Here is a 14,740-nt window from a genome sequence, read left to right on the forward strand (position 1 = left end):
GTCAGACGGGTGAACAACAGCAGGTGATGAAGTGTAGGGGACTAGAGAGGGGCAAAGTAAAACTATAGATCGCTTGAGATGACGCATGCATCTGTTACAACCTTTCATTTATATATTTACATTTTTTCCTTTGCTGAAAAACATCAATGGTTCCATTCATGACCGCTTCACACGACAGAGATGTTTGTTTAAACACTACCACTCTGCAAGCCCCTTTCCTTGTACTTTTATCAATAATCACTTCCTGCTTAAACAGTCTTAGTGTTGAATAACCTCAGAGAATTTCGCTCAAAGTAGGCTACCCCAAACTGGAATTCCTACTAACGAACTCAACCTGTTTCTAACGTGGAGACTGGAGTTCTTATAACAAGCAGTTTGGGTTTTATGAGGATCAAATCTTGTCCTAGAAATCCATGTGTGTATAAATGTAAATCTCTTAACCCTCTTACAGACTGGACTGGGCTTGACCCTGTGGGTGGGAGCATTTGTCTGATAAAAAAAATGTGTTATTTCCCAAGCTGTATGTATTTTTAAGATATTTTCTATATAAAACATGTTTAGAGAAAAGAGAAGGGAGAATGTTTTGTTTGACGAAACGGAACATTGCATTTGGTTTATCCCTCCCTCCCATTCCGCAGTTCCTTCCTTGAACTGTTACATGAGGGATTGTCGTTGATACTTTGTAGCATGCCGCATTATTCTTCTGAAGTTCCGGAAGTTTCACAATATTCTATAAGCAGCATAGCTACAGAACAACGAACAATATTTCCTGGTATGTTTCAACAAGGAAACTCCATGTAGTATGTGCATGTATGAACATTTTCAGCATGAAGATTCAATAATATGCCTTTACTTTCCTGAAGGTATATTAAATGAAGAGCCAGTCTTGTTTAAGTTTAAAAGCAGGAAACTGCATTGCAATGGTTTTGTTTTAAAAAGTCCCAGACTCACAGCCACGTCTCAAACTATGACAAATAACTCTATTTCGTCCTACGCTTCTTTTCGTTATTATACATTTTACAGATGCTTTATCCTATGAAAATGCTCAGTTTGGCAGTCCACAATGTAGCAGTCAAACCAACCACCATATTTTTATGGGCATAAATTATGAAAAAAATTCTGCCATATTTTTGATTGAAAACATATTCAAACATATTACATTTAGACATTATACATGATGTAGCTATAAATCCTTATGGGTTGGGCTGCAGACATAGCAGTATACCATTATAATGATATAATACAATATGTCTTGAGTCTAAAACTATAAACATCTGAATACTAATTGATATCATAGCAACCAGGCCATGTAATAGCTAGCATATGACCAATCACAAAACAGACCTCCCTGTCTTGTGCTATACATTACAGAGTCAACGGAGATCTGTCTTCATCCATCCTTACAGACTCATAAACAGTATTGCAGTTGCATGCTGCATTTACATCCTGTCTCCTAGTTAGTCACACACGCTTGACACTGAAAGACTGATTGACATGTTGTGGAATCAGTTATTTGAGCTGCATAGGGGGCCCGCCAGGGGTCTATGAGGAGACGAGAGGTAGGCCTACAGTCCAGAAGACAATGATATTGAATAGAAAGTGGAAACCAATAAGAGAAGAAACCAACAAATGCTATGTACTCTCAGTCTCAACCATGTTAACACACACTATTATTGGATTTAAAGTATATCCAAAGTTCGGTGGGAAAAATGTGATCTTTCAAAATATAATGGTAATAGCACTACTCTTCCAGATGAGGTTCTCGATAAGAATTGGAACATCATGAGAAAATTACACACATACACACACATACTGTTAATGCAATATGGACAGTAGGTACCTCCCTCACTCAGAGCTATTATTGGAAGTACACAGGCTCTCAAATAGTTTATCTGAGTATAGTTCTGCACGGTCCTCATTGGTTCCACTTGAGTGTAAAGAACAACAAGAACAGCCAAACCCAACATGCGTTCCCTCAGGATGGGTAAAATCAAGGGAGATGACCCAGAGAGACCTTTCATCGTTAGAGTGGCAACAACAATGTGTACCAAACACACAGCATCTCAGAGCCAGGGGAATGCCAGGACTAATCAGAGAGCAGCATCTCAGAGCCAGGGCAATGCCAGGACCAATCAAAGAGCAGCATCTCAAAGCCAGGACCATTCACAAATTAATACACACCATACGAAATGTATGTCTCCTGGTATTACATTTACTATGTAACATCTACCGCTGAGTCCAGGTTGAACTCTGCCATGGCCAAAGCCTATGGGGAAATTAAGGGTTTTTGGATAAACGCCGAAACTAAGGTATGTGGTAAACACAGGCTTAGGGGATCTTATACGTTTCGTTCTATGAGATATAACACTCTTCCTCTAATGTCACGTTTTTGTGAATTTTTAAGCAAAACAAGTCCAGAAAGGACATAAAAGCTTCATAATTCATAGAGATCATGTTAACTGAACAATATTATCTTATAGAAAAAAACTTCTAAGATTTCAGAAGCCTGTGTTAACCTCAGACCTTATTTTCTGAGTTTATCCCAAAACCCCATTATTTTCCCCCATAGGAATGGCCAATGAACCAGAAGTAGAAAATGCTAACTCAATTCCGTTTTTTAGGACTACAAGCTGGCAAGCTCTATGCCAAGGCCAATCTAAACAGTTTTTGGAACCGTCATTGGACCATGGAGAAGCGAGGAGAAATGTCTAATGGTCCGTCTACAGCTGTTAAAATGGTTAACATTGACTTCCTTTAAGTTTTATTCTGGACCTCCTCACAGGTACTGATGCCATGCCAATGGAGCACTTCAGGCCCTGTGCTTCTGTTTACCAGCTAGATGAACCTAGGACGTGCCATTTCACTGTTATTACAGAAGTTGTGCCAAGAGTAAAATCACATTTTATAAGGTTGTAGTTTTGTTGTTGTATTGTTTGTATATTGTTGTATTTTAAATGTGTGTGACTTGTCCTTGTCTATCAGTGTATCAGTGTTTTGTGTGACTGTCCTTGTCTATCAGTGTATCAGTGTTTTGTGTGACTGTCCTTGTCTATCAGTGTATCAGTGTTTTGTGTGACTGTCCTTGTCTATCAGTGTGTCAGTGTTTGTGTGACTGTCCTTGTCTATCAGTGTATCAGTGTTTTGTGTGACTGTCCTTGTCTATCAGTGTATCAGTGTTTTGTGTGACTGTCCTTGTCTATCAGTGTATCAGTGTTTTGTGTGACTGTCCTTGTCTATCAGTGTGTCAGTGTTTGTGTGACTGTCCTTGTCTATCAGTGTATCAGTGTTTTGTGTGACTGTCCTTGTCTATCAGTGTATCAGTGTTTTGTTACTTGTCATGTTTTATGGTTTAGTAGCTGCTGCTTCTACAAAAGCTACTGGGGATCCAAATAAACAAATAAACGTTTCGGTTCAATATTGATTTGGCTCCCTGCAGGTAGCCTAGAGGTTAAGAGCATTGGGCCAATGACTAAAAGGTTGCTGTTTTGAATCCCCGAGCTGACCTAGGTGAAAAATATGTGAACCTGCCCTTTCCAGCAAGTCGCTCTGGATAAGAGCATCTGATAAAAATGTCAAGGTCACAAGGTAGATGACTATTGTATCAACACATGTATGTAGCTATGTACCAAATGAAACCAAGGCCTGTTATTCATTTGTACCATAGAGACTATTTGCATTGACTCTCCACACACCCAGCCCTTTACATACAAACATAAACACACACAGTCAACGTTGCAGTACTCAGATGTGGCATGCCCATAGGGAGCACAGGGGCACATGACCTCTCAGATTTGTCCTGTTTTAAAATAAAGAAATCCTGTTTTAAAATAATGAAATCCTGATTTAAAATAAAGAAATATGTTTTACATTTTGTAATTAAACGTTTTGTTGTTCCTTCTATGTAACACTACTAGCCACCTAACAATTTTATGAAGTTGGCTTTAGTTAGCCCAGATCGGTTCCCAATCTCCCAACCTGATAGCTAGCAAGAAGCTTTTCCAGGCTTTCAATGAAGATTCGAGTAGCAACTTGTCGAACTATCGTAGCTGGCATGCCTGCTGGCTAGGTTGGTAGACTTTAGAAAAGAAAGCAATAACTAAATGTACTGAATAAGACTCACATTCCTGTCAATCTATTACTCAGATTTTAGCAGAGATGCAGAGAAGCATATTTAGTTTCTTTATAATAAGAACCACCAGTCAGGAGGATACAAACAGCTCAAGAGGTATGCTTAGATAAGCAGAAAAATATACATATTTTTTACATAGAGTTAAGTGTAATGATTATGGCTCTAGATTGAAGGAAAATTGAGTTTCAAGTGTTTGAAAAATGCACAATTCTCAAACTTACCACCCCACAGTCATCCTCACGTACTTTATGCCCCCCTCAGATTTTGGGGTGCATGACGCCCAGAGGGGTTGGTTAAATGCTAAATAGATTTCGGTTGAATGCATTCAGTTGTGTACCTGACTAGGTATCCCCCTTTCCTTTTCCCTTCCCTGGCTGTACTATTTATATAGTATTTAAATGGTATCTGTTTATTCAAGCGGGTAAATTGCAGTGATTGAGATCAATTTCCACCATTTGGCTTTGTTTTCTCCTGTGTCCGAAAGAGTCAGTCTGTGTTCTATTTAGACCTATAATGTCCTGGTTAAGATCCGGGTCATGTACAACAGCTGAACATACCAAACCAAAGGGTTAGGCTCATTTCTGTGGCTGTCTGGGTCTAAAATCTAAAACATATTTCTTTAATTATTAATATAAAATTTAATGCAACTATGTTAAGTGCCACTACCACTACACAATGTTTATAATATAACTAATTCCCCCCAAAATAAAATAACATGCCACTAAAATAAAAATAAATATTTTACTTATGGGTCTCTGTTAAGTTCTAGGAACCAAGCAGTGGACCAGTATGGTTGTTATTGTAGTTCTTCATAACTGGGAGGTTTATTCAGTAAAAATATTCTCCTAGCATGGCAATCTTATAATAATAGACCTGTAATGGCACCGATTTAGCTGGCACAAGAAGTCAAAAAGTAAAACAGGGTAGAAATTCAATATTCATTACCAGATAATATAAAAAATATATATTTTTCTGTCTCAACCGCAGCTCATGTACCGTTAAAATCAACCGAGACTGTTATTGCACAATCAACCAAGCTGGAGGTGGTTCGACAAAGCCTGTACAAGCCTGCCGAGTATCTACCTGTCTCTGTGTAAACTATTGTAGTGCTTACAATGTACCATTCATATGCTTTGCTTTGTAAAATCATCTCCCTCATGTTGCCCTGTTAAGCTCTTCAAGGGGAGTTCCCACTTTCACTATCTCCTATTACAGAGAGTCGCTCATGGGAGACAGCAACTTGGCCTGTAACTTATCATGTTTCATATCATTGTCATGCTTGACAGCATTATCTATCACTACTGCACTGTCACTATCTGTGATCCCAACAGGTGTCTATTGACAATACAACATCCCTACTATATAGGGAATAAGGTGCTATTTGGGATATAGCCAAGGAGTGTGGCTGCACTGTTGTTCACACAGTTGATGAGTGGATGGTATGAGTTGTACATTGTTAGGACCTGTCATCACCTCTGTGTTAAAGAATAAAGACTCAATAAACAGGACCTATGTACTTGGCGGTGTCAGAGGAAAGCCCCAAAAATTGTCTGAGACTCCAATCACCCTAGTCATAGACTGTTTTTTCTGCTACCGCACTGCAAGCGGTACCGGAGCACCGTGTCTAGGACCAAAAGGCTCCTTAACAGCTTCTACCCCCAAGCCATCAGACTGCTGAACAATTAATCAAATGGCCACTGGACTATTTACATTGACTGTTTACATTTATTTTTTTTATTGACAATTTTTATTTTTTTTCATCTTTAACACAAAACAACCAACGCATTAAACAAAACAAAAAAAACATAAATAAAATAAACAAATACATAGGGGTAATTTTTCCTGATAAATTAGATGCTATTTCATGGCCATTATATTGTTTTATGTGCCATTAAGGAAACACATGAATAGTTCTGATATCTTTTTGGAGTCTGTATTATTTTCTACTATTCTAACTCTCAACGGTAAATTGAGACCTAAGCGACTGCTTATGTCTCGTTACGCCTGAAGCCGTCCCTGTACCGACACAACACAAACACATGCACGCACACGCATACATACAGACACACTGTTACACTCCTTATATGCTGCTGCTACTCTGTTCTTTATTTTACTCTTAATATTATCTATCCTGATGCCTAGTCACTTTACCCTGCCTTCATGTACATATCTACCTCAAATACCTTATTATTATCTATCCTGATGCCTAGTCACTTTACCCTGCCTTCATGTACATATCTACCTCAAATACCTTATTATCTATCCTGATGCCTAGTCACTTTACCCTGCCTTCATGTACAGTACATATCTACCTCAATACTTCATATCCCTGCACATTGATCTGGTACTGCCTGTATATCCTTGCACATTGATCAGGTACTGGTACTCTCTGTATATAGCTATTACCCCTGCACATTGATCTGGTACTCTCTGTATATAACTATTACCCCTGCACATTGATCTGGTACTCCCTGTGTATAGCTATTACCCCTGCACATTGATCTGGTACTCCCTGTGTATAGCTATTACCCCTGCACATTGATCTGGTACTCCCTGTATATAGCTATTACCCCTGCACATTGATCTGGTACTCCCTGTGTATAGCTATTACCCCTGCACATTGATCTGGTACTCACTGTATATAGCTATTACCCCTGCACATTGATCTGGTACTCACTGTATATAGCTATTACCCCTGCACATTGACCTGGTACTCCCTGTATATAGCTATTACCCCTGCACATTGATCTGGTACTGGTACTCTCTGTATATAGCTATTACCCCTGCACATTGATCTGGTACTGGTACTCCCTGTATATAGCTATTACTCCTGCACATTGATCTGGTACTGGTACTCCCTGTATATAGCTATTACCCCTGCACATTGATCTGGTACTGGAACTCCCTGTATATAGCTATTACCCCTGCACATTGATCTGGTACTCTCTGTATATAGCTATTACCCCTGCACATTGATCTGGTACTCTCTGTATATAGCTATTACCCCTGCACATTGATCTGGTACTCCCTGTGTATAGCTATTACCCCTGCACATTGATCTGGTACGGGTACTCTCTGTATATAACTATTACCCCTGCACATTGATCTGGTACTCTCTGTATATAGCTATTACCCCTGCACATTGATCTGGTACTGGTACTCCCTGTATATAGCTATTACCCTGCACATTGATCTGGTACTCTCGTGTATGTGTGTATATAGCTATTACCCCTGCACATTGATCTGGTACTCCCTGTATATAGCTATTACCCCTGCACATTGATCTGGTACTGGTACTCCCTGTATATAGCTATTACCCCTGCACATTGATCTGGTACTCTCTGTATATAGCTATTAGCCCTGCACATTGATCTGGTACTGGAACTCCCTGTATATAGCTCCATTCTTCTGTATTTTATTCATCTTGAGTTGCTATTTTTCTTTAACTTTGCATCATTGGGAAGGGCTCGTAAGCAAGCATTTGATATGATTTATGAAGTAACATGTGTAAATGCCCATAAATCTAACACTGGATGGCGGGCTAGGACAGACAAATATGAGACGTGGTAGTTCTACGTTTTACCTCTAGGCGCCGCTAAAATGTCACTATTTTCTTTGCAATATCAATCCCACGATCCTTGCAGAGTAATACAGACGCTGTAGTCATTTGAACGGTTCTGAACGGGAATTCAACTTGAAAAGCAGCTAGCTAAACATTTATTCCAAGTTTATACTCTACAGTTGTCTTCTTACTGCTTCTACGTGGACATAGCTAGCTACATTTCTGAGGAGAGTCAAGACATTTCGCAACATGTGACGGTTGGTAAAATTGCTGGACATTACTGAATTAGTTGCTGGATCAACTTTGTTCTAGCCATATTATTGCTGAAAATTAACATAGCTAACGTTAGCTGCCTGCCTAGTCACCCACCCTTTGCTAAGCTAGCTATTTTTTAGCTATAGCAAGCTAAGTTATTGGTATTGAAAATTTTAACCAGCTAGCTAATAAGGACACTTAGTTACTTGTAAAAAGTAAACTGACTCGGTTGTTGGTTTTGAGCTCTGCAACTCTGTTAGCCTGACCAAGGTGAATGCTTTACGGGGCAAGCCAGCTAACGTTAGGCCCATCATCATAGACGCTGTCACGGGTCTCATTAGCACTTTTGTAATTAGCTTCCCTGCTATTTAACGGTCCTTACGCTAGTTAACGGATGTTGCTGTTATTGACAGTCTGGTGAGATTAGTATATTGACATGTAACTATCCAAACAGACACGTAGTTAGCTAGTTAGACTAATTTAGAATGTAGCTAATCTGACTGAGCTCGTAGCTCATTGTTCTAGAATGCTAGCTAGCTAAAGTACTAACTAGCTAGTTGACGGCTCACACTGCCGCGTACTGGCAAGGTTAACTTGTAACTAACGCTAGTTAACAAATGTGTACTTAACTAGCTAGTTAGGTAGCTAGCTAAGATCATGTAACAATGTTTGCTGCTTTTTAACTTAGCTAGCTAGTTAGTTTGCTTCTAGTAGTAGTAGCTAGATAGTTAAGTAAATTGTGTGGCCAGCATAGCCAACGCCTCGTTGTTGTTGTTAACGCTAGTTAGCTAGCGCATTGTTGTCAGGCACTTGTTTACAACGCTAGCTAGCTAAACCTGTTACAGGACAACAACAGCAAGATGTAATCCGCAATTTGAATTTAGACCAACTTGTTCCTCTGTAATTAGTTGAAACACAGTGGAGTCATAAGAGCTAGTAGTAGCACTGGCTGTCATCACATAAACAACGCTTGTTTTATAAAGAGGTGTGTGACCAGGTCATGAACTCCTACAATAACACGTACTAGTAAATGACTTTCATTATCATAGCAATTCCTGCCTTTGACAGATGTTTCTTGTGCATCATATTTAACGAGGTTGTTTCAGAAAGTGAGGTGACAATTCAGACAACGTTGGGTTAAGGAGGTTGCCTTGACACTTTGGCATGTTGAGTGTGTGTGTGTGTACACGTTAAATGCATGCCGTTTACAGTGTTGACTAAGTGTTGTTTATTGATTTATTTTTTCAATAGTGACTTACTATGGCCTCTGGAAGTCATTATGGGCAAGGCAGAGAATTCCTCCAGCTCAACCAGGGCAAACCTCATGGATTTCTCCATCACGTCAGCAACCACTCTGCAGCGGACAAGAACATGAAGGAGGTGAGGGGATCTCAAGGGGGGGGGGGGAGTGTTTAACTTGGTACCATCCCGAGTGTGTGCACTTGCACAATCCCTGTCTTTTAAATGAAAACATTAGATTGATGTAAGCATTGACGAGAAGGCGTTTTCACTAGTGTTAAATCTAATGCAGACAAGAAATGCAATCTTATAGTGATTATGTTATGAATATGAACCAAGAAGTGTTTACTAACCTAAGCCAAATATGTTAAAGAAAACTGTAGGAGTTTTTATCTCCTATCCTTTTGTTTTAGGTGGATTTTTTAAATAAGGAAGAACTAGATAAAGACCGGTGAGTTTTCCAGGTCTATGTGGATCCAATGCACAAGCTGCCTTTCTTAGCACTGCAGTCACAGCTGCTCAGTCACTGGGGAAAATCTGACATTGAAACACCTTTCTGACTTTTCCCAAACATTTTTCCAAACACTGCCACAGTGTCTGGTCTATATACTCAACCACTGTGTAGGTATCAATACAACATCCTTACATTTCTTCACCTGGACTCCTCCTTCTCCCCCCCCACCAGATTTCCAGTGAGTCGTTGTGCACGCATCAAAGCCAAACGAGTGTCTGTGTGCAACAAGAGGAAGTTGTCGTCGCGTCACAGTGTGTTGGTGAGCTCAGGTGTACGCCGCAGAGTGCCCCCCGCAGGTCGGGCTGTCTGTGACATGGCCAACAAGGAGAATGAACTGACCTGCCCAGAGAAAGTGCAGGCCATACACTACAATGACAACTGCATGTTCCCTGTGAACTCTGCTGCAGAGGCTGGTTCCAAGATGGCAGGGCCGGGAAACAAGTACAGTGATTACTTCACTGAGGTGAGAGACTACCAGCCGGCCCCAATTCACTCCCTACCACAACCCATAGGCCCCCCGATCCTTTGATGTTTGCAGACCTGTATGGAGCAGTCATTGGGACGGACTACTACTTCACCTCATACTGTCCATTCCCACCATCGAACCCTTGCCCCTATGCTTTAGAGACTTGTGTAGATCTGAGAGGGTTAGAATTGTCACCATATTCCCCCATACCTTTCCAATCCTTGCACAGTGAGTAGATTCAAGGGATAGATTTGTAGACTCTGTTTATTGGGAAGAAAAATGTCACTTGCATTGTTTTCCTTGGATCGTTGAGTGTTGAAGTGGATTTTATTGACATGTTCTGTATCGGCCCCTCCCTATGGGTTTCTTTCCTGACCAGCTATCGAAGGACCATGATGCAATGACACGTGTGCTTTTTGGAAGAAATCTCAGATTAAATGTAGCTCTGACACTATGGCGAAGAAACGCCAGCGAACTAGTGGCATACTTGATCAGGTAGGAACACTGACTTTTGATACATTTTCATGTATGAAGGACTTCTTATACATTTTTTTTTTTTTTTTAAATGATTAATCAACGCGTTAATGTCCAATAAACACTCTTGTCTTTGTTCCATAGAATTGAAGACACAGGCGTTCTTCTTGATTGCCTACCAGTTATAACGAAAAGGTGAGTGTCACAGTTGATTTTAAACATCATCATGTATGTCTGTGATGAGTCAACTTGTGACACTCTCTTTGTTTTGCTCCTGTAGCCTTCAAGATGAAACTCCGTGCATATCACTGGGCTGCTGTGTAGACCTCCTGCCACAAGTCAAATCAATCCTCACCAGTGAATATGAAGAGTAAGATCAGCTGTGGAACTGAACAACTGCTGCTGTGTCCAACTGCTGAAACCTGAATTCTGATGTATTTCTGTTTGTTCCTTATCCAGACACTTGATTGTGGTTTTACACTGGGTTCAGTCCGTCGTTAAGAAATGGTGGCCAGAACTCTCCACAAACGGCAAGAGCCTGCTGGACAGCTTCTCAGAGGACAGGTATTTATGTGTTTGTCACTCTGCTGTCTGCAGTGTAATAGCTGCTGTACAGCTGCTGTTCTGAGGAGATTAGCCTCTTGCTTCGTGTTGTCTTTGTTTTGCGGAAAAGTTTCCCCAACTGGTTTCCCTGGTACTGCTAACTTCATATCGGTTATTCTACCTTTAACATTAGAAGCGTAAGTATTCACCCCCTTGCGTTTCTTAACTTTTTATTGTTACAAAGTGCGATTTAAAATGGACTTGTCATTTTTGTAAACAATCTTCACAAAATACTCTGTCGAAGATGAATGAAAAATAAATCACTAATATACCTTGATTAGATACAGTCAGTATTCCAATAAAATTGTATTTGTCACACGCACCGAATATAACAAGCCCTTAACACCATTTCTTGAACTGCATTATTGGTAAAGAAAATATTTACTAAATAAAAAGTAACACACTAAAATAACAATAACGAGGCTATATACAGGGGTACGGGTACCGAGTCAATGTGTGTGTGTACAGGTTAGTCAAGGTAATGTGTACATGTATGTAGGGGTAAAGTGACTATGCATAGATAATAAACAGTGAGTAGCAGCAGTGTAAAAACAAAGGGGTGGGGTTGGTCAATGTAAACAGTCCAGGTGGCCATTTTGATAAATTTGTTCAGCAGTCATGGCTTGGGGGTAGAAGCTGTTAAGGAGCCTTTTGGACCTAGACTTGGCTCTCCAGTACCGCTTGCTGTGCAGTAGCAGAGAGAACAGTCTATGACTTGGGTGACTGGAGTCTTTGACAATTTTTTGGGGCCTTCCTCTGACACCGTCTGGTATAGAGGTCCTGGATGGCAGGAAGCTTGGCCCCAGTGATGTACTGGGTCGTAGGCACTACCCTCTGTAGCGCCTTACGGTCGGATGCCGAGCAGTTGCCATACCAGGCAGTGATGCAACCTGTCAGGATGCTCTCGATGGTGCAGCTCTAACTTTTTGAGAATCTGGGGACCCATGCCAAATCTTTTCAGTCTCCTGAGGGGGAAAATGCGTTGTCTTGCCCTCTTCGCGACTGTCTTGATGTGTTTGGACCATGATAGTTTGTTGGTGATGTGGACACCAAGGAACATTGACACTCTCGACCCAGGATCAACGAGGCAGATGTTGTTGCCTACCCTTTCCAATTCCAGGATCCAGTTGCAGAGGGAGGTGTTTAGTCCCAGGCGCTTTAGCTTACTGATGAGCCAATTTTCAAGTCTTGCCATAGATTTTCAAGCAGATTTTAGTCAAACCTGTAACATGGCAACTCAGGAACATTCACTGTTTTCTTGGTAAGCAACACCAGTGTAGATTTGGCTGTGTGTTGAAGGTTATTGTCCTGCTGAAAGGTGAGTTCCTATCCCAGTGTCTGGTTTAAAGCAGACTGAAGCAGGTTTTCCTCTAGGATTTTGCCATTGCTTTCTTTTTATCCTTAAAAACCCCCCGGTCTTTGCCGATGTCAAGCATACCTATAGCGTGATTCAGGCCCCACCATGTTTGATTTATAAGGAGGCGGTTACTCAGTGATGTGTTGGATTTGCTCCAAACATAAGATTTTGCATTTAGGGAAAAAAGTGTATTCCTTTGCTGTATTTTTTTTGCACTATTACTTTAGTGCCTTGTTGCATACAGGAAGCATGCTTTGGAATATTTGTATTCTTCTTTTCACTCATTTAGGTAAATATTGTGGAGTTACTACAATGTTGTTTATCCATCCTCAGTACTCACATCATAGCCATTGAACTCTGTAGCTGTTTTAAAATCACCAATGGCCTCATGGTGACATCCCAGAGCAGTTTCCTTCCTGTCCTGCAGCTCAGTTCAGAAGGTCTACTGTATCTTTTGATGTCTGGCTAGATTAATACACCCATCTACCAATCCCTGCCCTACTTTATGAGACTTTCCAAAAAGCTCCCTGTTCTTTGTAATTGAATATGTGCTTGTAATTCAATACTTGACTGAGGGACCGTGTGTGTGTGTGTGTGTGTGTGTGTGTGTGTGTGTGTGTGTGTGTGTGTGTGTGTGTGTGGTTGGGGGGGGGGGGGGGGGGGACAGAGGAAGGGGTAGTCATTAAAAAATCATGTCAACCCCTATTATTTAAGTCCATAGAACTTATGTTACTTGTTAACTAAAATAGTCGTAAAATGTGGCTTATTTCATTTTTATTGAATGTAAAAATATATATCTTTATACTGACATGCTCTATTTTGTGTAGATGGATGACTTAAAGGGGGTGAATGCTTATAATACCCTCTGTTTGCAGGAACCTCCAAGTCATGAAGCAGCAGCTGAAGGAGTTCTGGGTGGAGGGGCCCCAGTTAAGTTTAGTTCCAGGAACTACAGGAGAGATGGCAAAGGTAAGGTGTCATTGCTACACTTAATGTTATTGATCAATGAGACGAACAGAGAGATAGATATAGTTGAACATTTCACCTGCAAGGTCAAACTTCTCACCTCCTTTGTTAATTTCAGGCGATGGAGTCTAGATTGACTTCTCTCACTTGTCTCTTCTCTCAATTCTGTCTCTCACCAGGCCATTGAGTCTTACTTATCACAACTCCGTTGACCAATCAATCAATGTAGCACTGAGGAAGCGACCACTACTGCCGGATATAGCTGTTTGAACATTACCTGGAGACTAAAGACAAGACCATGGTCCACACATACAGGAACCCTGTTCTATTCTAAGTGAATTGATGAACTGAGCAACTCCCACAGTCAATCACAACTAGAGAGACACTTACAATGGAGGAAGGAACCTTTTTCTTTCTGGGGAAAAAAAAAACAGGAATGACTGCTTCACATTGAAGTGGATCGGTGTCTTGCGAAGGGGCAATACTTCAATTGACCTCCCTGAGACTGGGTTGAAAAAGGCACCCTATTTCCTCTATAGTGCACTACTTTTGAACGGAGTAGGACGCCATTTTGGATGCACACTGAGACTGGGTCTGGGCTGCTCTGTGAAGTGCCAAGCTCTGTTGCACCACCACAGCACTCTTCACCATGGTGTGCAAACCTGCACGAATCATGGATATAACGTAATGAATTCCCCTTCCTGGTTTCAGATCTTATTTCTTCCCTCATGTCCCGAATCAAGAACTTGAAACTACTGCAGTCTTAAGTTATGAGAGCTTTTCCTGTCGTAGCTTTTTTTCTTGTTCATGAATGTTTGACTGTAAAAGTGTAAATACAGTGATTATTTTAATAATCTTTCAAATAAATTAGCAAAAATCTGTCTGGAATGAATTATTTCTCAAAACATAATGGCCACTTAAACTTGATATTCTTCTGTAATGCCCATGGTCATATGAGACAATATTTGACAACAAATGCAATATTTTTCTGAGAACGGCTATTGCTTGGAAAAGGAAGACTCACTGCACTTGTTTTATGATAACATTTAGCTTCTGTTTGTGCAAAGATCTAAATGAGGAAAGATGTCCATCTGAATCTTGCCAGGGGTGTGAAGTACTTAAGTAAAAATATTTGAAAGTACTACATAAGTAGTTATTTGGGCTATCTGTACTTT

At 40.5% G+C, this 14,740-nt stretch overlaps 1 protein-coding gene across 1 annotated transcript; it reads left to right on the forward strand.

The window, feature by feature from the left end:
- Window positions 1-7,759: 7,759 nt before the first annotated feature.
- Window positions 7,760-14,446, forward strand: katnbl1 (katanin p80 subunit B-like 1). Its single transcript, XM_029703894.1, has 10 exons — window positions 7,760-7,948; window positions 9,198-9,326; window positions 9,599-9,636; window positions 9,871-10,162; window positions 10,545-10,660; window positions 10,784-10,834; window positions 10,920-11,009; window positions 11,099-11,203; window positions 13,475-13,568; window positions 13,745-14,446. Exons 2-10 carry the CDS (start codon window positions 9,207-9,209, stop codon window positions 13,775-13,777), a joined length of 939 nt encoding a protein of 312 aa, XP_029559754.1. The 5' UTR covers window positions 7,760-7,948; window positions 9,198-9,206; the 3' UTR covers window positions 13,778-14,446.
- The last annotated feature ends 294 nt before the right edge of the window (window positions 14,447-14,740 follow it).

This window comes from Salmo trutta, chromosome 1 (assembly GCF_901001165.1).
Source record: "Salmo trutta chromosome 1, fSalTru1.1, whole genome shotgun sequence".
Classification (NCBI taxonomy): domain Eukaryota; kingdom Metazoa; phylum Chordata; class Actinopteri; order Salmoniformes; family Salmonidae; genus Salmo; species Salmo trutta.

Bases quoted from the DNA above. Each gene is read 5' to 3' on its own strand.
- katnbl1 (XM_029703894.1), top strand. From the start codon at position 9,207: ATGGCCTCTGGAAGTCATTATGGGCAAGGCAGAGAATTCCTCCAGCTC. The intron at 9,637-9,870 runs GTGAGTTTTCCA...CCCCCCCACCAG, and splicing joins GAAGAACTAGATAAAGACCG to ATTTCCAGTGAGTCGTTGTG. The intron at 10,661-10,783 runs GTAGGAACACTG...TTTGTTCCATAG, and splicing joins CTAGTGGCATACTTGATCAG to AATTGAAGACACAGGCGTTC.